This window comes from Trichosurus vulpecula, chromosome 4 (assembly GCF_011100635.1).
Source record: "Trichosurus vulpecula isolate mTriVul1 chromosome 4, mTriVul1.pri, whole genome shotgun sequence".
Lineage (NCBI taxonomy): Eukaryota > Metazoa > Chordata > Mammalia > Diprotodontia > Phalangeridae > Trichosurus > Trichosurus vulpecula.
The window spans coordinates 440,272,810-440,297,731 of record NC_050576.1 but is presented as its reverse complement, the minus strand read 5'-3'; the positions used below and the strand labels follow the sequence as shown (position 1 = coordinate 440,297,731).

At 42.0% G+C, this 24,922-nt stretch overlaps 1 protein-coding gene across 10 annotated transcripts in view; it reads right to left on the bottom strand.

The window, feature by feature from the left end:
- The window catches only part of DLG1 (discs large MAGUK scaffold protein 1), a 223,965-nt gene that overhangs the window by 110,160 nt on the left and 88,883 nt on the right, over positions 1-24,922 (bottom strand). Inside the window, exon 1 of one of the 10 annotated variants that reach the window (XM_036754330.1) lies at positions 8,112-8,368. The exons of the other annotated variants lie outside the window; for them this stretch is intronic. Within the exon in view, the coding sequence (XP_036610225.1) occupies positions 8,112-8,345 (234 nt within the window). The 5' untranslated portion in view covers positions 8,346-8,368. Of the gene's footprint in view, positions 1-8,111; positions 8,369-24,922 lie in introns of those variants that run through there. 10 annotated transcript variants of the gene reach the window in all.

The following is a 24,922-nucleotide window of genomic DNA, read 5'->3' as shown; positions in this document are numbered from 1 at the left end:
TATTGAGTCTGTCCAACTCCATGAGAGGTGATAGGAACGCCCAGAATTAGGTTATGGCCTGCCAACGACACAGGGAGATCGCAATCCTAAGCTTAAAAGAAAAACACAGATGATCTTCTCCCAGAAGTGACATCATAACTGACACAAAAGAAGCTAAGTTTAGAAGCTGGCACACTGGATGAATAAAACACTGACAAAGCGAAGAAGGCTTTAACTTAAGGACAGACAAGAAAGAAGGGATTCTAAAATGGAGTTAAACCAGAAGTTTATTTTTTGATGACTTAAATCTCTGTGTGAGAAAGTGAAAGTGTCCTAGACAACAGCGTTGGGAAGCAGCACTCCCATGCTCTGAAGAAGATGGTGATCACAACCTATCCACTGATCGTCCAAGCGATCACAAAAATGCCCCTAGAAAAACTGCAAACTGGTCCAGCTGTCCTCACTTGGCAATCATACAGAGCTCCAGGGCTGGCAGAGAGCTTTGCGTGCACTGTCTCATCTGATCTTCCCAACAACTCTGGGACGTAGGCACTTACTGTTACCCTCATTCTACAGACAAGAGATCTGGGGTAGGCAGAGGTTCGAAGCTAGGTATGTGTCTGAAACAAGATTCGAACTGAGGGCTTCCTGACTCCAGGCCCTACGTTCTAACTCCCTCAATCATCCAAGCTGGCTGCCTGGGTTTCTAAAGCTCCAGATGTCAATGGCTACCCCATCAACACATGTGATCCCTCCAAAGATGAAGGTGGTGGCTTGTCCAGGTCCTCCAAAGGGTTCCCCTGAATGAGGGAGGAGTCTTGCTCCCTTGTCCCGTGACTCCCACCCCATGGCAGGCTCCCCTTCTTTTTCAGTCACACATCCTCGTGGGCGCCACATCAGCTGCATCATGTGTTTGCCAGCCGGCCCGCTTTCTTCTCCTCTGGTACTGTGTGGGCCAGCTCAACGTCCACAGGCATTGTGAACTCCACTGGCTTCCTGTGACCAGTATGATCCATTACAAAATGCTCTGTTTGGCATTAAAAGCCCTTTCTTTCTGACCGGACTCGGAACCACCTTTCCGGGCTCATCCAGCCGAATTGTCTTGCTGCTTATGCGTCACACCATATGTGGGGTACAGGCCCCTCCTCATCCCTGCTGCTCAGGACTCAAGGGCTCCTTCAGCGCCTGGCCCAAGGGCCACCTGCCACTTGAGGCCTTTCATTCTTCCTTCTCCCAAACTCCACGAAGGTCACTTGTAAAAGTTCCTGGTCTCCTGGATCAAGGAGCAGTCCCCCCGAGGACAGGAACTGGTCCATTCTGGTTGCTGTATTCCGTGGGGGCCCAGGAATCTGCCTGGGGTGTGCTGAAGGAGAGACCTGAACCCAGGTCCTCCTGTCTCCATTATTCCCACACTGCCTCCCACCAACTAAAACCCATGAGCTTTATTCCCGTTAGTTGTCCCTGATGCTGTAAGCACTTCTGAGCTGGTTGTGGGACTCACAAAGGAAGCTCAGCCGCTTTCCAACATCTGATGCACTCCATATGACAACATCTGCAAACTGGAGTGTTCCGCGAATGGCCTGTCTCTAATCTCACATCTCCAGCTGTCTTTCAGGTACCTCCATATGTCCAAAAGAGAACTTGGGATGTTTTTCCTCAAACAGCTCCCCAGCACTGCAGAGGCGACTCCATCCCCCAGTCCCTCAGACTCCCAAGCTGGCAGTCCTCCTGGACCCCTCACTCTCTCAGCCCCCAGATCCAATATGGTGCCCAGGCCTGTTGATTACACCTCTGCACCATCCCCAATACACCACCTTCTCTCCTCACACCTGGACTAGCGAAGCAGCTGCTGGGGGATAAGCCCACCTCAAGTCTCCCCCCATTCCAGTCCATTCTCCATTCAACCATCGAGGTGAGTGTCCTAAAGTGCAGGTCTCACCATCAACAAACCCCAATGGCTTCCTCTAACCTTCAGGATGAAATACAGAATCCTCTGTTTGGCATTCAATCCCTTTATCATGTGGTCTCCCTCCCACCTTCCAGGCTTCTTACCTCTCACACTCCAACACGTACTCTGCACTCCAGCAGCAGCGGCCTCCTGGCCGTTCCACCAACAAGACCCTCGATCTCCCATCGCTGGCCCGTTCCCTCTGGCCATCCCCCATGCCAGGAAGGCTCTGCCTCCACTGCTCTAACTACTGACCTTCCTCGCTTCCTTTAAGTCTCAACTAAAATTGTACCTTCTACAAGAAGCCTTCCCCAAATCCTCTTAATTCCAGTGCCTCCTCTCGGTTAATTATTTCCTATTTGTCCTCTCTATAACTTACTTCGTAACTATGTATTTCATATTTTCTCCCCCACTGGATTATAAATGTCCTGAGGGCAAGGAGTATCTTTTGCTTCTTTTTGTATCCCCAGCACTTAGCACAGTGCTTAACAGAGGTTTATTGATTGGTTGGTTGCTTTGGATACCCTGCTAGACACCATCCATTAAAGTGACCAAGAATCCATCAATAAGAATGTATTGAGACCTTACCATGGGCCAACATCTTTGGGAAACACCCTTATTAATAATCACAAGGCTGAATCAATCAGTCTTTGCTCCGACATCTTTCAAAGCCTCCTGTATGATACCCACATTGGCACGAGGGCCCTCTTCTTGGGATAAGAGCCTTTTACATCTATTTAAACCAGAGGTCAAAACCTTTTCTGTATCAGACATCTTAGGCAGCATGGGGAAGCCTGCATCCTCTCAGAATAATGTTTTTAAAACACTGCCACCAACACCAACAGGCATTATTGGGGTAGATGCTCCAATTCACTTACAGGTTTAGTCACAATTTTTTTCAAGTTCACAGATACCTCCTTGATACTGATCCACAGGGGTCCTTGGACCCCAGGGTAAGAATTCCTCCTTTAAAGAAACGCTTTGTTCTAGTCAGCAAACAATTAGCACAACGGGGTCTTTGTTCTCAAAATTTCTGGTCCTAGGACCCCTTTACATACATTATCGAGGATGCTTCTAGAAAGGGCTTTTGTTCATGTGGGTTCTATTTATTGATATAGTCCTATTATAAAAATAGCTCTGACCCTGCAGACCCTCTGAAATATCTCCAGAACCCCCAGGAGTCCTCAAGCCCCACAGTGAGAAACACTGCTCCTGACCTTTCAGGCAACAATATGCCTGGAAATATTTGCCTTGCTGTCAAATATTGCTAAAATCGACTTATTTCTCTTCTCACGCATATTCATCATGTTTTCAAAGATGCCTTCAATGAGTATATAAACTAGTCTCATGAAAATTTTATAGCAAGACAGGAAGGTATCCTATCCATACTAATATTCTCTTGGTAAAAATAAGCTCAGGAACTTTATTCTCACACAACTGGCCTCCTCTCCTCTTGGAGACTCCTCAGCATCCCAAAAAGTGTGTCGTGTTCCCCGCCCCAAGACTTGTCTGTGCTCCAGCCACCCCCTCCCTTTTCCATCTGTGAAGACTCTGGGAGTGATGCTGTGATGTTGAGTCCGTTCTCACGCTGGTTCGCCAGCCAGTGATGGAGAGAAGATCTTCCCCCATGCCTGCCCTGCCTCGCTTGCTCCATCCTCCCAGGCCCCTAATTTTGCCTCACGTTTTCCGTAGCCCCGCTGTCTCTGTTACCGACTGCTCTCACATTCAATGACTTCTCACTCTAAACATGCATCTGCCAGGTCAGCGCCTTCTCCTACGGGGGTTTCCTCCTGAGGCTGCCACGGTGCAGAGGGGCCCAGACTAGGCAACATTTATTTCCCTCCCAGCTCTGGGCCCAACTTGTTGAACCTCAAAACCAGGCCTAAGCTACTGCCTTGGATCTCTTCCCCCTGGACTGTTCAACCATTCTTATGGTCTCCTCACCTTGGAATAGCTACCCACAAGACTACCTCTTTCTGCAACTGGTGATTTCTTTTGGGGCCTCCATTTTGTGGAGGGCCCAGGCCAGCCAACTTTGATTCCCCTCCCATGCCCTTCCTGGAACCTTCCTCACTCCCCCTTCACTCCTTCTCAAGCCCCTTTGGCATGCTGCACTGCCTCCCCCCCCCCAGTAGAATATTCTATAGCCCTTGACTCCAAATGGTTGGTTTGTGCAGACTACTATAGGGTTTCATTTTTCCATTACACACACTGTCTTTCCTTTCCACTCTCCATTTTCTAATTGAACACTTTTTTTTAAAGAAAAATAAAACCCTCATGAGCCAGCAAAAGAAACTCCTACACTGGCCTTTCCAAAAAGGAAAGTCTTATTCTCCATTTTCATTCTATCACCCATGTGGCAGAAGGTGGTCAGCATGTTTCATCCTCAGACCACTGGACTCAAGGCTTATCATTAGGAATAAGAACATGTGGCAAATTGTTCAGCAGTGGCTACACACACCAAAGTATAGAAAATAGAATATTACTGCAACATAAGGTATGCTATAAATTGGGAAAAGAGGAGGAACCTATTACCTGATGGTCTTAAAATATAAAATACCAAATGCATAAAAGCTACAAAGATAAGAAAAATCCCAAGTCCCCAAAAGTAAGAATCTGTGACCACCTGAATTATGGTCAACCAAGTTTCTCAATTGTGAAATAGGGTGGTCCCTAAAGGAAGAAACGAAATTGATTCTTCTATTAGGGAAGGTAGGTCGGAGCAGAAGCTCCAAAAAGTTACATAGGATGTCCATTCACAGACTATTATTTGGGAGAAAGTGTGATGAATTATAATGAGCCAAAGAAGACTAACTCAGGAAAGAGGCAGTCACATCTCCACCCCTGTAGACCACCCGTCTAGCCCTTTTTCTTCCTCTCATACTCCCACCATCCACCCTTCTGCTCCATCGTGACTCCAGCCACATCCACTACTTCCTCTCTCTTTTATTTTGGTATATTTTTTACTCTAATGAATTGCTGTGATTTTACTGATGATGGAACCCCTCTAACCATTGAGACAGAAAGCTATACAGGCTTGCACAGTGTAGGCAGCTCTCTGTACTTCTGCCAGAGTGGGTCCACCCAACATGGAGACAGGTCTCCTCCCTGTGTTCTTCCTTACTGTGTAATCATTACTACAAGAAGTCTGATTTTCCAAAGACAATACATTAAAAAGACTATCCACAGATGATTATGTGTAACTGCAGGCAAGGAAAGGAGATCTCCAATGAAAGGACAGTAGCCCAGGTATGTGTCTACTACAGGACAGGAAACCAGGAATCTACCTGTTCACCCCACACGCAAAAGCCCTGGGATGAGACTTGGCAAAGCTTTGCAGAGCATCAAGGGGGCTGCCCCGGGGGAACACTATGTGGTATGAGGATTGGGCATATATCTAAAATGAAGGCAGAAAGACTCAGAGGAGAACTGACTTGTAGCATGCTGACATCTTGGTTTAAGGGAACACATGTGAGTACAACAGGCAAACACCATCATGAAACACCATGAATATAACTTCCTGGAAACAAAAGCTTTCCGGTTTTCACCTGTGAGATAGCAGAGACTCCTAGTCCTTAGGGTGTGGGGGCAAAACCAATGTTAATGCTTTAATGTCTTCTCTGATATTCTGAGATCATGAGAAGACAGCCCACCATGATTATCATCAAATAAATTCCATTCATCTAGTTTCTTTTTCTACGTAATCTTTCCTCTGGGTGCTCACTGGGTGGAGGAAGGATACTGCTGGTGATGGCCAGAGCAAAGAATCAACCAGAGGTTTATGGAGCTCCAAACCTTCCAAAGGTCTTCCCTCACTCAAAATCCACGTTATCCATCAAGATTTGAGTTGTGATGAATTACTTTAATTCAGTAAATTCCTATTCCAATAATGAGCATCACTTGCAAAGATTGGACACGTAGGGTCATTACCTACTCATGAGTCTGAAAGGGGAAAAAGCCAAAGTAATGATTCCTATGAAAAGCCCCAAAAGGAAAAGAATCCACCCAAACCATTGAGTCCTTTGTACCAGGACCGTGACACAGTCACTTCCTGGAGTCCAGCTCTTCTCCAGTGACCAGAGGAGTGCTAGGACAGCTGGTATTGCCTCAGATCTTCACAAGTTCCTGAAAAGGTAAGAAACAAGCCCTTGATGTTTCTGGACCAGAATTATGAAGATATTCGTTTTCTAAGAACAACAAAATTATAAGGAGAAAAGTCCAAAGAAAGGAAATTGATCTACAGAGAAAATACTCAAAACTGAAACTGCTCTGTCACAGTTAGGGGCAATCTAAGTCTAGATAAAATCTCCATTAGCATCTTAGCAGAACAAGAAAGAAATCAAAGTTCGCTCAGGTTCAATACCCAAGTTACCTCAACTTAATTTTTCAAAGAAATACCTTAGCTTTAAACCACTGAAGTCAATTCATTCTAAAGAACATTGCCTTCCAATTTAGATAAGCGCAATACTATATTAATGAGGTAATAAGAAAGAAAGTGAGATCTAGAGGCAAGCGCAAAGCCTTATTAAACATTTTTATTAAATGTTCCAGAGATTGTGAGTTCTGTTGAGTTTCCCAGGGGCTGATTTAATGTCAACACAGAATAAACAAATGGCAGGCCCACACTCGAACTATCTTTACGCTTCACTTTTCCTCCATAACATGAGATCCATAGAAACAAAATCTATTGACTGAAAATAAGGCACTGACCAACCTAATGAAAGTCACTTGATAGATGATACTTAGGAGATGATTTATTGTAAAAGGAGGATTTTAAATAACTTACATAAACAAATACACTTTCTGACTTCAAAGAAAAGGAAAATAATGGGGTTTAAAAAAAAAAAGAAAATGATGGAAAGTAATAGCATGGGGCAGCTAGGTGGCTCAGTGGATACAGCAATGGCCCTGCTGTCAGGAGGACCCAAGTTCAAATCCCGCTTCAGACACTAACTGTGTGACCCTGGAAAAGTCACTTAACCCCTACTGCCTCCAAAACAAATGAAAGAAATATCACTTAAGAAAGTTTAAGGCCTTTTAAAGTATCCAATGAATAGCCACTATGATGCCTAAAATAAGAAAGGAATTGCTGACTTACAAACCAGATTGATTTCACTGCTTCCTGCTTAAACAGTTACTAAGACTTAAGGGTCCTTGGCCTTAACTAGACAGATACGGTTGTACTGAACAGTATATTCAGAGACAAGTCCTTCTCCACTTAAGAGATAACCACCTGATTCACAGCCTTTATATTCAATATTTTTTAAAAGAACTCTAAAGTAGGTATTTTTGGTTCTTCTGCTGCTTCAGTTCAGATAAAGAAGAGTAGGAAAATCACTCTGTACGTCATTCCCTTGGATCACTGACCTGTCGTATTTTCTCCCAGCCTCTTCACATAGAGCTTTAGGGTTGGCGCTCACTGCCCCTACTTTAAACTGTGGTTTATGTATTGACAGAAAAATAGGGAATGACAGAAAATTACAGTGTAATATATTCACTCATTTCAAACAATGCAAATAAATTTATAAGATAGGAAAAAAAAACCTAACAAAATGATGCTACATGAACAGTATCTTAAGCTCTCCCCCATTTCTGTATTTATATAGCACACACTAAGCTACAAAATATGCTATGGTATACAGTTCAAAATTTCAGAGCTGGAAAGCAACAAGAGAGATCTCAGGTAACCTTATCTGACTAAAGTGGGCAATTTCCTATTCCTTTAAGGAGATGCTCTTTCTATGGTTATCAATCCCCTCAGAAAGAGGAATGGCAAATTAGCATTTAAGCTGTTCTGTTGTTCATTATGTTGCATAATCATAACACTTCCTGAAAATAAAGAGCCTGACCTGATCAACAATCTTCAGCTTTACTGATTTATACATGACGCATACATCGATGTCATGGCATTTCTGAGGTGTCATTCAAAAAAATTTCTAGATTGACTGCTGGGTTGTTTTTTTTTTTTTTTAAATTACATAAGGTAAGAGATTTCTGTTCCCCACTCGGCATTAAGCCCTACATTACACAGCCTAGAAGCACATCTATATCCACGAATTCAAATTACAGAAACAAACAAAGAATCTGATGTAAAATCCCATTTTCCAAACCAGAAGAAACCTATGCTAAGACATTACCAGGTTCTAAGAGTCAACAATCATTTCAACAAGTGACGATGGATTACCTGGGTGGAGCTGGCAGCGACAGAGATGCAGTCAATAAAACTGTGTCTACGCGTGAAGAATGCCACTATCTGCTGCCAGCGGGAAGGTGTGGGCTCAGCCTGCAGCTCGTCGCTCGAGCCCTTCTGGGCCCAGGGTTTCTGCTTGGGGCCTGCCGAGCTGTGGCTGGAGCTGGGGTTGCCTCCCCGACTGGCACGAGAGTAAAGAAGTGTGTTGTTTCCGAAAATGTAATTCATGTCTGCAGCCCTGCAGGTGGTTGCCAGGCAGTCTTATTTCTCTAGCAGCTGCTCAGTGGTGAATGATCAGAGAAAAACTGCAGACAGAATTACAGCAGCATCGCTCGCAGATCAGGCAAATGAACATCTCCCAAAGTGCTATTCATTTCTCCTCTAAGTTCATTCCTTCCAAGAGCCCGTGCCTTCCTTCTGTACCTGTTACTTGCCGGAAGGCTGGGCTCATTTTTGGAGACAAAAAATGCAGAACGAGGTAGATTTCTTTTTCACGATTATCCTTTCACCGAGGTCTGCAGGGATCAAAAGCTGTTCTTTTGTTAGCTGCCAACTAGACAGACTGAGATCCAGGAAGTGAGGTCGACTAGCAGGTACAGAGGGATGTTCTAAGCACTGGACTACCGAGACCCTTTGGGGCTGCCTGACTGCATGCACTGGGTGGAGAAACCGGGGATCACAATGACCAAGTTTCAATCACAGGCTGTAGTAAAATCCAATGGCATCTTCGCTGCTTACATAAATTATAAACACAAACTGAATTCAACAGGGAAACATCCTCTCTGCAATAATTCTGACTGCTTAAGATACTGTGACCTAAAAACGTTGACTTGTTAGTGAATAAATGACTACTTCGCAATGAGATTCCATTAAAAGTCCTTCTAAAATGTTTGACCATCTCGCTGTAGGAAACAAGGCTACGAGGGAAAGGATGGCCATGCTGAACGGAGCCCAGCCATTTTTTCCTGTTATAACAATGCTCCTTTATCTACTCACAATGCTCCCATAATTCAGTATAAAGGCAGGTGAAGATAATTAACTGGCAGGAATTATCATTTCACTTTTGGAACCTGGTGACACTAAAGAAACATGGTCTATCACGAAATTATACACCTCACTCGACCACCAAATGAGAACGTCCATTTTAACAATAAGTGTCAACTTCAGAAAGCATTCAAAACTGAGGACTAGTGTTCAGAATTCTGTGTCATCTCTAGATGAATTTCTAAAAGTGGAAAGGAGGAAGAGGAAGGAAAGGAGGAGAAGAAGGGAAGAGGAGAAGGAAAAGAAGGCAAAAGGAGGAAGAACAATGACAGGAACAAGGGGAAAGAGGAAGAAGAAGAGAATGAGGTGGAAGGGGAAGAGAGGCTACCGAGAGAAACGGGACCCTAGGAAGTTGTGATAATTTGTGCTGACGTTAAGCTTGGTCTTCACTGACATCAGCAGCCCCTCCACCACCATTGCTAAAGGAAACTACAATGTCTGGAGGCTTCCATACTTGACTGTTCCTGGCAAGGAGGCCGTGTGCTAGCTTACTGAGCCCTGGATGCCAGGAGCCAGCAGGACAAAGCAATCAAGCTTTTGCTGGTCTGGGGTCACCCACGAGGTCCTCACTTTATTAGACCATAAAGACAGACGCATGAGAGAAGAAAACTAGGTTCATGCACCACAGCCTATCTCTGGGCACTCAAATGGTTAAAAGCGGTGACCTACGATCCACTATCCAGAGTGGACAGGAAATGTTTCTACTCCTTGAAAGTCACATGATCCTAAGTGGTTGTTAGGAGGAAATATCACACTGAAAATTATTGCTAGGAGAGTTAAAATTTTAAATTAAAATCCGGAAGACTTCAGGAGGTAGGGCCAAGATGATTAGAGGCAGCAACCCACCTGCGCTCTCCCAACACATTCCTCTCCAAACAACTTTAAAACAGCATATCAAATCAAATTTTGGAATAGCAGAGCCAATGTAAGGTCAGGGCAAGACATTTTTCTAGCCTAAGATAACTTAGAAGGTCAGAATATTGATGCACACGAATAAAGATTTAAACAACCCGAGAAATATTAACTGCTCACGGGTAGGCCAAGCCAATATAATAAAAAGACAATTTTACCTAAATTAGTTTACTTATTCGGTACCATACCCATCAAACTAACAAAGAATTATTTTATAGACCTAGGAAAAATAATAACAAAATTCATCTGGAAGAACAAAAGGCCAAGGATATCAAGGGAATCTATTTTTCAAATTGTGAAGGAAAGCAGCCTAGCAGTAGCAGATTTCAAGCCGTCATCATCAAAACGATCTGGTCCTGGATAAGAAACAATACATAATACACAGTAGTAAATGATCATAATAATCTAGCAGAAGTCAGGAACCTGTGCCAGCCTCCAGGCTACACGTAGCCTTCCAGGTCCTTGGGTGTGGCCTTTTGAGCAAGTCCAAGTTTTACAAAACAAACCCTTTTATTAAGGGGATTTGTTCTGTGAAGTTTGGGTTCAGCCAAAGGGCTGCACTTGAGGACCTGGAGGGCCACATGTGGCCTTGAGGCTGCAGATTCCCCACTCCTGATCTAGTGTTTGATAAACCCCAAGATCCAAGCTTTAGGGGCAAGAAATCAACATTTGACAAAAACTGCTGGGAAAACTAGAAAGCAGTCTGGCAGAACCTAGGCACTGACCAACACCTTCCACTGCATACTAAGGTAAGGTTAAAATGGGCACATGATTTCAGCAGAAAGGATGATATCATAAGCAAATCACAGGAGGATGAAATTTTACCTGTCAGATCTATGGATAAGGGAAGAGTCTATGACCAAGAAATAGAGAAGCTCATAGGAAATTAAATGGATAATTCTGATTACATGCAATTAAAAAGGCTTTGCACAAACAAAACCAATGCAGCCAAAATTAGAAGAAAATCAGGAAACTGGGTGGAAATACACAGCAACTTTCTTTGATAAAGACCTCATTCTCTCAAACATATAGGGAACTGAGCCAAATTTATAAAAAGAGCCATTATCCAATTGATAAAGGTCAAAAGATATGAGGTTTTCAGAGAAGAAATCAAAGCTATCAATAGTCACATAAAACCACTGTAAATCACGCTGATTAGAGAAATGAAAATTAAAACAATTCTGAGGTACCACCTCACATGTATCAAACTGGCTAACGTGACAGGAAAAGGAAATGACAAAAATGCTAAAGGGGACACAGAAAGACAGGGACACTAAAATGCACTGTTAGGAGTTCTGAACTAATCCCACCTTTCTGGAGAGCAACTTGGAACCATGCCCAAAACAGCTTTAAAACCACTGATACTCTTTGACCCAAAGAGATTAAAGAAAAAGGACAAGAATCCATACACGCAAATATACTTATAGCAGCTCTTTTTGTGGTGGCAAAAAATGGGAAATTGAGGGGATGCCCACTAATTGGGGAATCATTGAACAAGTTGTAGTATATGACTGTGATGGAATACTATTGTGTTATAAGAAATGACAAGCAAAATGGTTTCAGAAAAACCTGGGAAGACTTATATGAACTGATGCAAAGCGAAGTGAGTGAAAGCAAGAGAACAACGTGCATAACAATAGCAATATTGCAATGATGATCAATGATCAAGACAACGAACCAAAACAATTCCAAAGGACTTATAACAAAAAATGCTATCCCTCTCCAGAGACTGAACTCTAGTCTGAAACTGATGGACTCTGAGTGCAGACGGAAGCATATTTTTTTCCACTTTCTTTATGCTTTGCTTGTTGTTTTTTGTTTTGGTTTGGGGTTTTTTGCAGCACGGCTAATATGGAAATGTTTCATGTGATTTCATATATATGTAACTAATATCATACACTGCTTGCCTTCTCAGGGGGTAGAGAGAATTTAGAATTCAATTTTTTTTTAAAGAGAATGCCCCCCAAAATAATTTACTTTAGACAAGGTAATGAATAAAGAAAAAATTTAAAACACCAGGAAACCAAAGATTTATGAATAGTATGCAAATTGGTACAAACGTAACCACCATTTTCAGGCTGAAAACTGACACTGTAATTAGGTCAAAAGGTCAATATGAGATTCTGTTCACATAGTCTCAGTTGGGAGGGAGGGGCAACAGGGGAAGATGACCAAAGTCAGCAGGACAGATTTCTATGAAGTAAAGAGGACAAGATCAGAGACTTAGAGCTGAAAAGGGCCTTTAGAAGTTCATCTAGTCCAACTCTATAGAAAAAGGAAAGGCCAAGAAAGAGGTAGGGATTTGCCCTAAGTGACAGAGGCACTGACTCTGTATGTGGGGCTATTTCCCCTGAAGTACATTATGATGTTTCTCCTAGGTTACAGAGGACTAAAAGTAGCTCTTCTTGATTTTCACTCTGGAGGGAACAAGCACCTTCCTTCATTCCTTAGCCTGCTTCACTGGCTTTTCCTTTACCCAAAGTTCAAGTCTAAGGCACCTCAAGGTAAAAAATGCCACATAAACTACTTTCTGTGCATGATTGACTTAAAAAAAGGAAAAGTCTAATTCAAGTACCTGCTAGAAATGTCTCTGCATTTTAAAGGGTGCTTCTCCTAAAATCTTTCATTAAGGCATCATTAGGGCATGGACATTTATCTCTTTTAAGAATTCTAGATGAACTTGTGCCCAAGAAGTGTTTTGCTTTGAGGCTCTGCTTGTCCCTGTTTTGGTGTCATTCTCTTTTCTGAGTTTCTGTCTAGGGTCCCAGTCTCCAGTCCACAGTCCTCTCTGTCTCCTTAGGGCAACCTGGGATGGAAAAATTACTTAAACGGTACTAGGAGGGAAGGGAAAGATAGGGGGATTAGAGCAAGGGCAGATTAAGAGAGAGATCAGTCCTAAGCAAACCAAACTCTAATTAGGTATATATATATACACCTAATATGTGTGTGTGTGTGTGTGTGTATATATATGTATGTGTGTGTATATATATATATATATATGTGTGTGTGTGTGTGTGTGTGTGTGTATATGTGTATATATATGTATATATGTATATATATGTATATGTATATATGTGTATATATATACACACACACATATACATGTGTGTATATATATATATATACACACACACATATACATATGTGTGTGTGTGTGTGTGTGTGTGTGTGTATAAGAATACGTATAATTCTTTTTAAGACAGCAAAGAATAGGGCAGAGCCAAGATGGTGCTGTGAAAGGAAGGAACTGCTGGAGCTCTCTCACAAATTCTGTCAGATATGTCTAAAAAAGTGAATCTGAGCAGATTTACGAGTTAGAAGCCATGAGCAGACTGAGAGGAGCAGGAGCGCTGAGCATGTGGAATAGCACCAGACCACACCAACCGGGAACAGCAGAGGAACCCAGAAAGCACACTGGTCTGGGAAAACGCTGGGAGAAATGTGGGATCATGAGCAGCCCCAGGGCAGAATGGAGCCCCAGGACAGGAGCCTGTCAGAGCTACCCTATAGGAGACACCAGTGCAGAGCCTGTGGCCAAGGGAGAAGCTAGCCCGGAGGCCTCCAACCCAGAGCTTAAAAGTATGAAACTCACTTTCTTGAACTTCTGGAGGCCATGATGGCCAGGTAAAACAGCTCTCATCCCTCTCTTGAATAAACCCAGAAAATACTCCCACAGCAAAAACAGAGGAGCCAGAAGTGGGGCTTCAGTAGCCTTTTAGCGAGAGAAGTAGGGGAGAGAGTCCTTCTTGTGATGGCAGAAGGAGACTAGTGCAGGAAGAGAGGTGTCCCAGCAGGCCCCACCTCAGCAGAACAAGGAGAGTTACTGAGCCACAGCGGGGGTTAGAGCTGGCAAACATCAAAACCAGGACCCTAGATGTGCCTTTTCACAGCCAGGGGAAGTGGCAGACACCAGTACAGATAACAGCTGAGACCACTCGTGCTGTAGAGCAGGCCAGGGGAAGAGGAGACTTCCAGCAGGCAGATCACCCCTGCCCCACACCTCAAAAACCAGAGGCCATAGCACACAACGCCAGTGAGCAGGCCCACAGATCTCAACACAAGAAGCTTGGGACAGAGCCCCCTGAGCCCCAGAAGCAGAGATCCACTTTAGAAGCCAGGAGAAAAAAAAACCACCATGAAAAAGCACCCTAAAAAGTCAAAGACCATTGATTCCTATTATGGAGACAGGGAAGATCAAAATACCAATTCAGAAGAAGACAGCATGGACACCATATCCACCAGGCGCCAGTGGCCTTAGGGTCCCTCATTTGGGCACGGGTTGCCTCAGGTTCCCTCATTTGGGCGCCAGTTAGTTGCTGCCAGCGACTGTGGTACCAAAATGGCTGGAGATGGCCGAAAGCCACGGAGAGTGAAAAGAAAAACACAAAACACGGGCCAGGCGAGAGAGTAAAGAACAGCTCCATTTATTATGCAGAAGAACAGGGCTTATATACCCTTTTAGGCAAGCAGAATCAACAAATCCAGTGTGAGGCATTTACATGATGCATGACTTCCTCGTGCTTAGTTCCCCTTTTGCCATAAACAATATTATGTTAATAGCCCACAGGTGGGTATTTAGCACATGTGTGCCATGGGGGGCACGTGTGTACCAAGGAGGCTTGAAGAGCCTTCATCCTGAGCAGCATGTGTATGCCAAGGGAGGGATGGAGACCCCACGTGCCAAGTGATCAGCCCAAGGGCAACAAGAGGCCTCTGGCCTGCATATTGTCCCAGAATGGACTTTCTCAGAGCTGGCCCTCTACACATACCCACCTCTGAAACCTCAAAAGGGAATGTGAACTGGTCTCCATGCCCAGAAAGCATTCCTGGAAGAACTCAAGGAGGACTTTAAAAACCAAATTAGATAGGTAAAAGGAAAAATGGGGGAAAAAAATCCACTGATGAAAACAAATCTTTAAAAAATAAAATCAGCGAAATGGTTAAGGAGATTCAGAATATAAATGGAGAAAATGTCTCATTGAAAAGTAAAATCAACCAAATGGAAAAGGAGATAGAGAAGCTAAAGGAAGAAAACAATACATTAAAATTAGAATTGGGCAAGAAGAAGCTAATGACTCTATGAGACATCAAGAATCAGTCAAACAAAATCTAAAGAATGAAAAAATAGGAAAAAAACGTGAAATATCTGATTGGAAAAACAACTGATCTGGAAAATAGATCGAGGAGAGACAATCTAAGAATTACTGGTCTCCAGGAAAGCCACGATGAAAAAAGAGCCTGTACAGTATCTTCCAAGAAATTATCAAGAATAACTGCCCCAAGGTCCTAGAACCAGAGAGTAAAATAGTCATTGAAAGAATCCACCCATCACCCCCTGAAAGAGATCCCAAATTGAAAACTCCAAGAAATATTATAGCCAAATTCAAGAATTACCAGGTCAAGGAGAAAATACTGCAAGCAGACAGAAAGAAACCATTCAAGTACCACTGAACGACAGTCAGGATCATCCAGGATCTGTCAGCTTCTACATTAAATGACAGGAGAAATTGGAATATGATATTCCGAAAGGCAAAGGAGCTGGGACGACAACCAAGGATCAACCACCCAGCAAAACTGAGCATAATTTTCCAGGCAAGGAGACGGACATTCAATGAAATAAGGGAGTTCCAGACCTTCCTGATGAAAAGGCCAGAGCTCAATGGAAAATGTGATCTCCAAATACAAAACTCAAGGGAGACATGAAAAGGTAAATGGGGCGGGGGGGGGGGGGGGGGACACCCTAGTTAACCAATAAGGCCAATGAGTTACATCCTGATAGAGGGTTATATTGTTCTATATATGTTTACATATCTACGTCCATCTCGAGGATAGTACAATTGGAAGGGATATACATAGAATGGGTGTCAGTATAAAATAACTGATATCATGAAAAAAACATAAGAGATATAAAGGGATGTTCTGGGAGAAGAGGTGAGGAGGCAGTAGAAAAGGGTAAATTACATGACATGAAGAGGCACAAACAATTATAGTAGAGGGAAAAGAGCAGCACTTGAGCTTTACTCTCAGCGGATCTGGTTCAAGAAAGGAATAACATACCCTGATGAGGATAGAAATCTAACTTGTCCTCCAGGCAGTAGGAGGGGAAAGGGGGAAAAAAGGGAGGGGAGTAGTCAGAAGAGAGGGAAGAAATAGCAAGGGGAAAACAGTAAGATAAGGGAGGGGAATCAAGAGGGAGGGTCAACTGAGGAAGGCGGCGGTCAAAACACAACTTTGTTGAGAAGTGGAAGGGGAAAGGGAGAAATAAAAGTATAAATAGGGGAGAAATGGGACGGAGAAAAAGACACAGATAGAAATCACAACTGTGAATGTGAATGGGATGAACTCTCCCATAAAACAGAAACAGGTAGCAGAATGGATTAAAAACTTTAATCCTACAATATGCTGTTTACAAGAAACACATTTGAAACAGGGGGATACACACAGGGTAAAGGTAAAAGGCTGGAGTAAAATATATTGTGCTTCAGCTAAAGTAAAAAAAGCAGGTGTAGCAATCCTAATCTCAGACAAAGCAAAAGTAAAGATAGATTTAATTAAAAGAGATAAGGAAGGACACTACATCCTGCTAAAAGGCACCATAAACAATGAAACAATATCATTATTTAACATATATGCACCAAGTGGTATGGTATCCATATTCTTAGAGGAGCAGTTAAGGGAATTACAGGAAGAAACAGCAAAACTATAATAATGGGAGACCTCAACTTCCCCCTCTCTGAACTTGATAAATCTAACCTCAAAATAAATAAGAAAGAAGTTAAGGAGGTGAACAGAATTTTAGAAAAGGCACGTATGATAGACCTCTGGAGAAAACTGAATGGGGATAAAAAGGAATATACTTTCTTCTCAGCAGTACATGGCACATACTCAAAAATTAACCATGTACTAGGGCATAAAAACCTCACAATCCAGTGTAGAAAGGCAGAAGTAGTCAAAGCATCCTTTTCAGATCATGATGCAATAAAAATTATTTGTAATAAAGAACCATGGAAAAATAAGCTAAAAATTAATTGGAAACTAAATAATCTAATTCTAAAGAATGAGTGGGCCAAAGAACAAATCAGAGAAACAATTAATAACTTCATTCGAGAGAATGACAATAATGAGACAACGTACCAAAACTTATGGGATGCAGCAAAAGCAGTTCTTAGGGGAAGTTTTATATCTCTAAATGCTTACATGAATAAAAAGGAGAAAAGGAGATCAATGAACTGGGCATACAACTGAAAAAGCTAGAAAAAGAACAAATTGAAAATCCTCAATTAAATACCAAATTAAAAATACTGAAAATCAAAAGAGAGATTAATAAAATTGAAACCAAGAAAACTATTGAATTAATAAATAAAATAAAGAGCTGGTTTTATGAAAAAAACAATAAAATTGATAAACCTTTGGTCAACTTGATTAAAAAAAAAGAAGAAAATCAAATTACCAGTATCAAAAATGAAAAGGGTGAGTTCACCTCTAATGAAGAGGAAATCAAAACAATAATTAGGAATTATTTTGCCCAATTGTATGCCCATAAATTTGACAACCTCAGGGATATGGATGAATATCTACAAAACATAAAGTGCCCAGGTTAACAGAAGAGGAAGTAAAATTTCTAAATAACCCCGTCTCAGAAAAAGAAATTGAGCAAGCCATCAATGAACTCCCTAGGAAAAAATCTCCAGGGCCAGATGGTTTTACATGTGAATTCTATCAAACATTTTAAAAAAAACAATTAATACCTATACTTTACACACTATTTGGGAAAATAGGTGGAGAAGGAGTCCTACCAAATTCTTTTTGTGACACAAATATGGTACTAATACCCAAACCAGAAAAAGTCAAAGCAAAGAAAGAAAATTATAGACCAATTTCTCTAATGAATATTGATGCAATATTTTTAAATAAAATATTAGCAAAAAGATTGCAGCAACTTATCAAGAGAATAAAACACTATGACGAGATAGGATTTATTCCAGGAATGCAAGGCTGGTTCAATATTAGGAAAACCATCAGCATAACTGATCATATCAACAACAAAACTAGCAGAGAAGTGATCATCTCAATAGATGTAGAAAAAGCCTTTGACAAAATACAACACCCATTCCTATTAAAAACACTACAAAGCATAGGAATAAATGGAGCCTTTCTTAAAATTATAAATAGAATCTACCTAAAAACATCAGCAAACATTATTTGTAATGGGGATAAGCTAGATGCATTCCCAATAAGATCAGGGGTGAAACAAGGATATCCATTATCACCCCTACTATTCAATTTGGTACTAGAAATGTTAGCTGTAGCAGTAAGAGAAGAAAAAGGAATCAGAATAGGCAAAGAAGAAACTAAATGATCATTTTTTGCAGACGATATGATGATTTAATTAGAGAATCAAGTAACAAACTATTTGAAATAATAAACAACTTTAGCAAAGTTACAGGATATAAAATAAACCCGCATAAATCCTTGGCATTCCTATACATTACTAACAAAGCCCAACAGCAAGAGATACAAAGAGAAATTCCATTTAAAGTTATTGGAACACTATAAAATATTTGGGAATCTACCCACCAATACAAACCCAGGGCCTATATGAACATAATTATGAAACACTTTTCAAACAAATAAAGTCAGATCTAAATAAATGGAAAAACATCAGTTGCACATGGTTTGGCTGAGCTTATATAATAAAAATGACAATTTTACCTAAATTAATTTACTTATTCAGTGCCATACCAATCAAACTACCAAAAAATTATTTTACTGAGCTGGATAAAATAAAGAAAATTCAGCTGGAAGAACAAGAGGTCCAGAACACCTAGGGAATTACCGAAAAGAAATGCTAGGGAAGGTGGCCTAGCCATACCAGATATTAAATGGATTATAAAGCAGCAGTCAACAAAACTACCTGGTACTGGCTAAGAAACAGAGTGGTGGATCAGTGGAATAGGATAGGTACACAAGATGCAGAGGTCAACAACTATAGCAATCTACTCTTTGGTAAACCCAAAAAATCCAGCTTCTGGGCTAACAATTCACTATTTCGCAAAAACTGCTTGGAAAATTGGAAAATGGTAGGGCAAAAACTGGGCATAGACCAATATCTTACACCATATACCAAAACAAAGTCAAAATGGATTCACGATTTAGGAATAAAGGCTGATACTACAAGCAATTTGGGAGAGCAAGAAATAGTTTACCTATCAGATTTATGGGAAAGGAAAGAATTCATGACACAACAAGAGATAGAGAGCATTACAAAATGCAAAATGGATAATTTTGATTATGTTAAATTGAAAAGTTTTTGTATAAACAAAGCCAATGCAACAAAGATCAGGAGGGAAGCAGAAAATTGGGAGAAAACCTTTACAACCAGTGTCTCTGATAAAGGCCTCATCTCTAAAATACACAGGGAACTGAGCCAAATTTATAGGAAAACAAGTCATTCCCCAATTGAGAAATGGTCATAGGATATGAACAGGCAGTTTTCAGAGGACGAAACTAAAGACAGCTATAGGCATGTGAAAAAATGCTCTAAATCACTACTGATTAGAGAAATGCAAATCAAAACAACTCTTAGATACCATACCTCTCCTGTCAGATAGGCTAACATGACAAAACGAGAAAATGATAAATGCTGGAGAGGGTGTGGGAAAATTGGAACACTGTTACATTGTTGGTGGAGTTGTGAACTGAGCCAGCCATTCTGGAAAGCAATTTGGAACTATGTCCAAAAGGCTATAAAAATGTGCATACCCTTTGACCCAGTGATACCACTTCTATGGCTGTATCCCAAAAAGATCACACAAGTGGAAAAGGGACCCATATGTACAAAAATATTTATAGCAGCTCTTTTGTGGTAGCAAAGAATTGGAAATCAAGGGGATGCCCGTCTATTGGGGAATGGCTGAACAAGCTGTGGTATGTGAACTTAATGGAATACTATTGTGCCATAAGAAATGGGGAAGATACGGACTTCTTAATAACCTGGAACATGATACAATGCTGAGTGAGAAGAGCAGAACCAGGAGAACATTGTATACAACCACAGATATATTGATCCGGTGATGACTAACCTTGATAGACTTGGCTCTTCTCAGCAATACAAGGTACAAAGACAACTCCAAAGGATTCATGATGGAAAAAGCTCTGCACATCCAGAGAAAGAACTATGGAGACTGAATGTGGATTGAAGGAAACCTTTTGCTCTCTCTTTTTTTTTGGTTTTGTTTCTTCTTTCTCATGATTCATTCCATTGGTCATCATTCCTCTTTACAACTTGACTATTGTGTAAATAAGTTTAAAGTGAATTATATGTAGAAGATATATCAGATTCCATGCCATCTTCGAGGGTTGGGGGGAGGAGAGAGAGGGGAAGAAAATCTGGAACTCAAAATCATGTGGAACTGAGTGTTGTAAACTAAAAATAAAAAACCTTAATTAAAAAAAAGATAGCAAAGAATAGGAATCTGAGAGGAGTATTCATCATCTGAAGAATGGATGAACAAGTTATGGTGCATAAATATGATAGAAAGCAACTGTTCTTTAAAAAATTATGGGGGTAGGGGCAGCTAGGTGGCGCAGTGAGTAGAGCACCAGCCTTGGAGTCGGGAGGACCTGAGTTCAAATCTGGCCTCATACACTTGACACATTTACTAGCTGTGTGACCTTGGGCAAGTCACTTAACCCCAATTGTCCTGCCTTCCCCACTCCAAAAAAAAAAAAAATAAAAATAAATAAAAATAAAAATTATGGGGGTAGGGGTGGTTTTAGAAAAATCTGGGAAGACCTGTATAAACTGATGCAGAGTAAAGTGACCAGAACCAGGAGAACAATTAATACAATGACAGCAATACTGTAAAGACAAGCAATTGTGAAAGACTTTAGAACTCTGAACAAAAGCAATGCCCATGACTGCAGAGGACTAATAAGGAAGCCTGAATCAAATGACACACATCTCTGCACGTGCACGGATTATGTCCCCAAGAGAATGCATTACAGTTTAGAAAAGGAGAGCTACAAGATAACATATTTCAAACAACTCCAAGGTTTTCCCTCACACTGCAAAAAGATGCTAAAATACAGAAAAGAGTGAATGTTGAGGAGAGCTATAGGACAGCAGGCCTGCCAGTGAGTGGCTGGTGCAGCAGGGATGTGCTTAAGCTGAAAATTGTGCTAAAATTCAGCTGAGAGGCAGGAAGGGAGCAGTGGTCACAGGCTGGGCCTGAGTCAAACAGATCTACACTTGGAAAGCGCTCATCAGCAGGCACTATCTGCTCAGCTTCCCCTGGATTAAAGTCCTATTAGACCCATCTAATGAGTCAACGAAGCTGTCCAGGCCACTAGAAAATGGGGGCGCTTCCAGCTCTCCACATAGGATGTTCTGATCCCATTTTACAATTGCTGAGCTGCTCATAATAACTGCTCAAAAGTTACTCAACTTGGACACGTGCACGCCACTATTATACACATACCTCAACAAGGCCACAGATGACAGAGGAGGTCAGACTCCTTCATACTCCTGAGATGGAGACCCCAAAGAGCTTCTGTTAAGGTGGGTTCTAGCTACCAATATTTACCGTGTTAGAAATTAAAGCTGATTGTTTAAAACAGCAACGGCAAAACCACTACCATACTAGCATAAATAACACATTTTATGAAAAACAGCAAAAACAAAAAAGAGAGAAAATTGGTGATTTACTTATGGGGGGAGGGGAGAAATCTCTGTAACATCTGGATTTTCAGAGCTCCTTTTGCATTCAGTCTGTTGTGATTGGTTGTTTTAATTAAATTATTTGAAGAAAACCCAGCCCCACAGAGATGTGAAGTTAGACAAGCAAGGAGTATATTAGTAGATAAAAAAATGTCTTAGTATTATTATAAAAATAATTTTCCCTTTGCCAACCCCTTGAAAGGGTCTTGGGGATCCCCAGAAGTCCACAGTATACACTTTGAGATGCAGTGATTTGCACAAAAACCTAGCAGGAAGGTAGGTACCCATCAGCTGCGGAAAAACAACAGTACATGAATCTGCTATTACTGTGCCACAATTAACACAAAATACAAAGCAGAGAAACAGAAAGACGGCTGTGAACTGATGCTGATGAACCACTAATGTAAAGGCACCCAGTGCAGTGAGGCCCCCAATACAAGGGAGCCTGGCTCTGGCAACCCAATGAGAAGCATCACACAGCAGGAAGTGAGTTGCAGCTAGGTAAAGGGGAGCATCATTTCAGAACTGGCCAATAGGTTGGTTTGTTTCATTTATTTATACAAAAGGAGATTTCTATTTTGACAAAAGGAGAGTCGTATTGGAAATGGATTTTTTTTTTTGAAAGCATCAATAATACTTCGAAGAGTATAGGTTGTATTCTGAGGAGAGCTTTCATTAACGCAATGGCCAACTGAGACCCCAGAGGGCCGAAGGTGAAACATGCCGCCCAGCTTCTGCTGGAAAAGAGATACACATTTTTGGACACAGGCATTGTCGAAATTTGTTTTGTTGGAGTATTTCTATGTTAAGAGAGTTTTCTTTTTGTTACTTTTTTTCCCATTCATCAGTAAAGATCGGATGGAAGAGGGGAATTAAAATGTACAAAAATACATTAATTTTTAAAATAAAAAATTCTTTAAGTATAGACTGTACCATTGTGGAAAGCAAACAGGAAATATGCAAATAAAGTAATTAATGTGTCCATACCCTGTGACCAGGATCAGACCCCAAGGAGGACGCTAACTAGAAAAAAGATCCCATATACAGGAAAATATTTACAGCAGCAATTTTTGTGATAGCAAAGAACTGGTAACACACTTAATAGCAGAATGGCTAAACCAACTGCGCTGCATGAATGACCAGAATATAGAGAAAGATGCTAACATTTAGATGATCTGATCTAATGCGAAGTGAAGAGAACCAAGAAAACAATATACATCGTGGATAGAAAGAACCACCACAAAAATAAGAATAATCATCAAAAGCAAATACAGGAAAACTACAAAGAATGAGCACAACCCTAAAGAGGAGAAATGAGGAGATCCTCCCGCCGTGCTCCATGGCGGAGCTGGGAAGCCCTCAGTCATGGGTGACTGAATGTATCTGCAGACTTTTTAATGTAGTCATTAGTTTGCTGGTATTTTTTCTCCTCTTGCTCTTTCTTTTCCATTAAGAGAGTTATTTGCTACATGGAATGGGAGGCGAAGGAGAGGGACACTTGTAGAAATTCTGGTGATTGATATAAAATCTTATTTTTAAAAAGAATCTAGGTGATGAGAGCCTCGAAGCTCAATGTGGACAGTGATTTTAACTGCTTCCCTACGACACGGTGCGTCGATGACAGCTTCAGACCCCCGCACCTTTGTCATCTGTACCAGAGGGCTCAATCTCCAGACTTGACAGAGAGCCAAACATATGTTCCAGATACAGACTCTCTTTCTGGTCAGCTTGAGGAGAGGCTTAGCAACTGGGGCCAGATACAAACCAATCAATCAATAAGCAATTCCAAAGTGCCTATCTGGGGAAGCAAATGGCAAATCACTCCCCAGTCAGGGTCATAAAGACTGAACAACAAGGCCTCACTATGTGCCTAGCCAGGGGTGGGGAACCCGGGGCCTCGAGGCCATGTGGCCTTCTAGGTCCTCCGGCCTTTTGAGGGAGTCCAAGTTTTACAGAACGAATCCTGGATTCAGTCAAAGGGCTGCACTTGAGGACCACATGTGGCCTCAGGCCGCAGGTTCCCCACCCCTGGCTAGGCTGTGGGTAGATAGAACACACAAACCAAAATAGTCTTTCATTCTATAAGGGGAAACAGCATGTATACGTAAGTAGACAGAATAAATCCAAGGTCATTTGAGGGGTGGGAGATGGCAGTAATGGCTGGAGGCAAGGTTGGATCAGGGAGAACCTCATGGAGGGAATGAGCCTTGGGTGAAGCTTGGGAGTCAGCCAAGAGTCAGAGGGAGAGCATTCCAGGCATGGGGGTCAGTCTGGAGCACACACAAGGAGGTGGAAGATGAAATGGTCCTGACCATAGACAGTAGAGAGAAGACATTTGGGAAACAGGGCAGAGGATAAGCGGGACACAACAGACATCCAAGGGAACCCAGTTAGGAGATTCCAGGAATCAGGCGACAAGGGAGGAGGCCATGTGGGCCAAAAGAGGGGGATGGGAGGGAGAGATCACTATCTCCCACAGCAGCCACTCAGCCCAGATGTCACTTCCAGATAAGATGAAAACTCCTCTGTGTCCAAAAGAGACCTCATTCTCTGTGCCCCCAAACACCCCCCCACCTCCCTATCACTGCAGAGGGCCCGTCGGAGTCAGCCTGGACTGCCCACTTTCTCTCACCCTCCCTCCCAGATCCAATATGGTGCCAAGGCCTGTCCATTCCACCTCTGCAACAGCTGCTGGGGGCAGGGGGAGGGGGCCTGCCGGCCCCAAGTCTCTCCCCAATTCAATTCATTCTCCACTCAGATGTCAAATTAGTCTCCCTTAAACCCAGGGGTGACCACAGCACCCCTCCCTATTCAATAAACTCCAGTGGTTCCCACTGTCTCAAGGAGCCAATACAAACTCCTTTGTTTGGCATCCAGGGCCCTTCATAACCTCGCCTGCGGCCCACAGCTCCTCTGCTCCCGTCCATCAAGTGCAGCTTCCATCCAAGGTCTTGAAGTTCACAAGCAGTTTATTCAAGGGGTTCAGAAAAGGAAATAAAAATGAAAGCATGGAATGAAATCAAATGGCATTTCAGAGGAGCTTGCTGAGTAAAGGGAGGAAGGATCTAGGCCAAAGCCTAGAAGGATCAAATAACGGGCCTTTTGCTTGTTTTTTTTCTTTTCTAAAAAT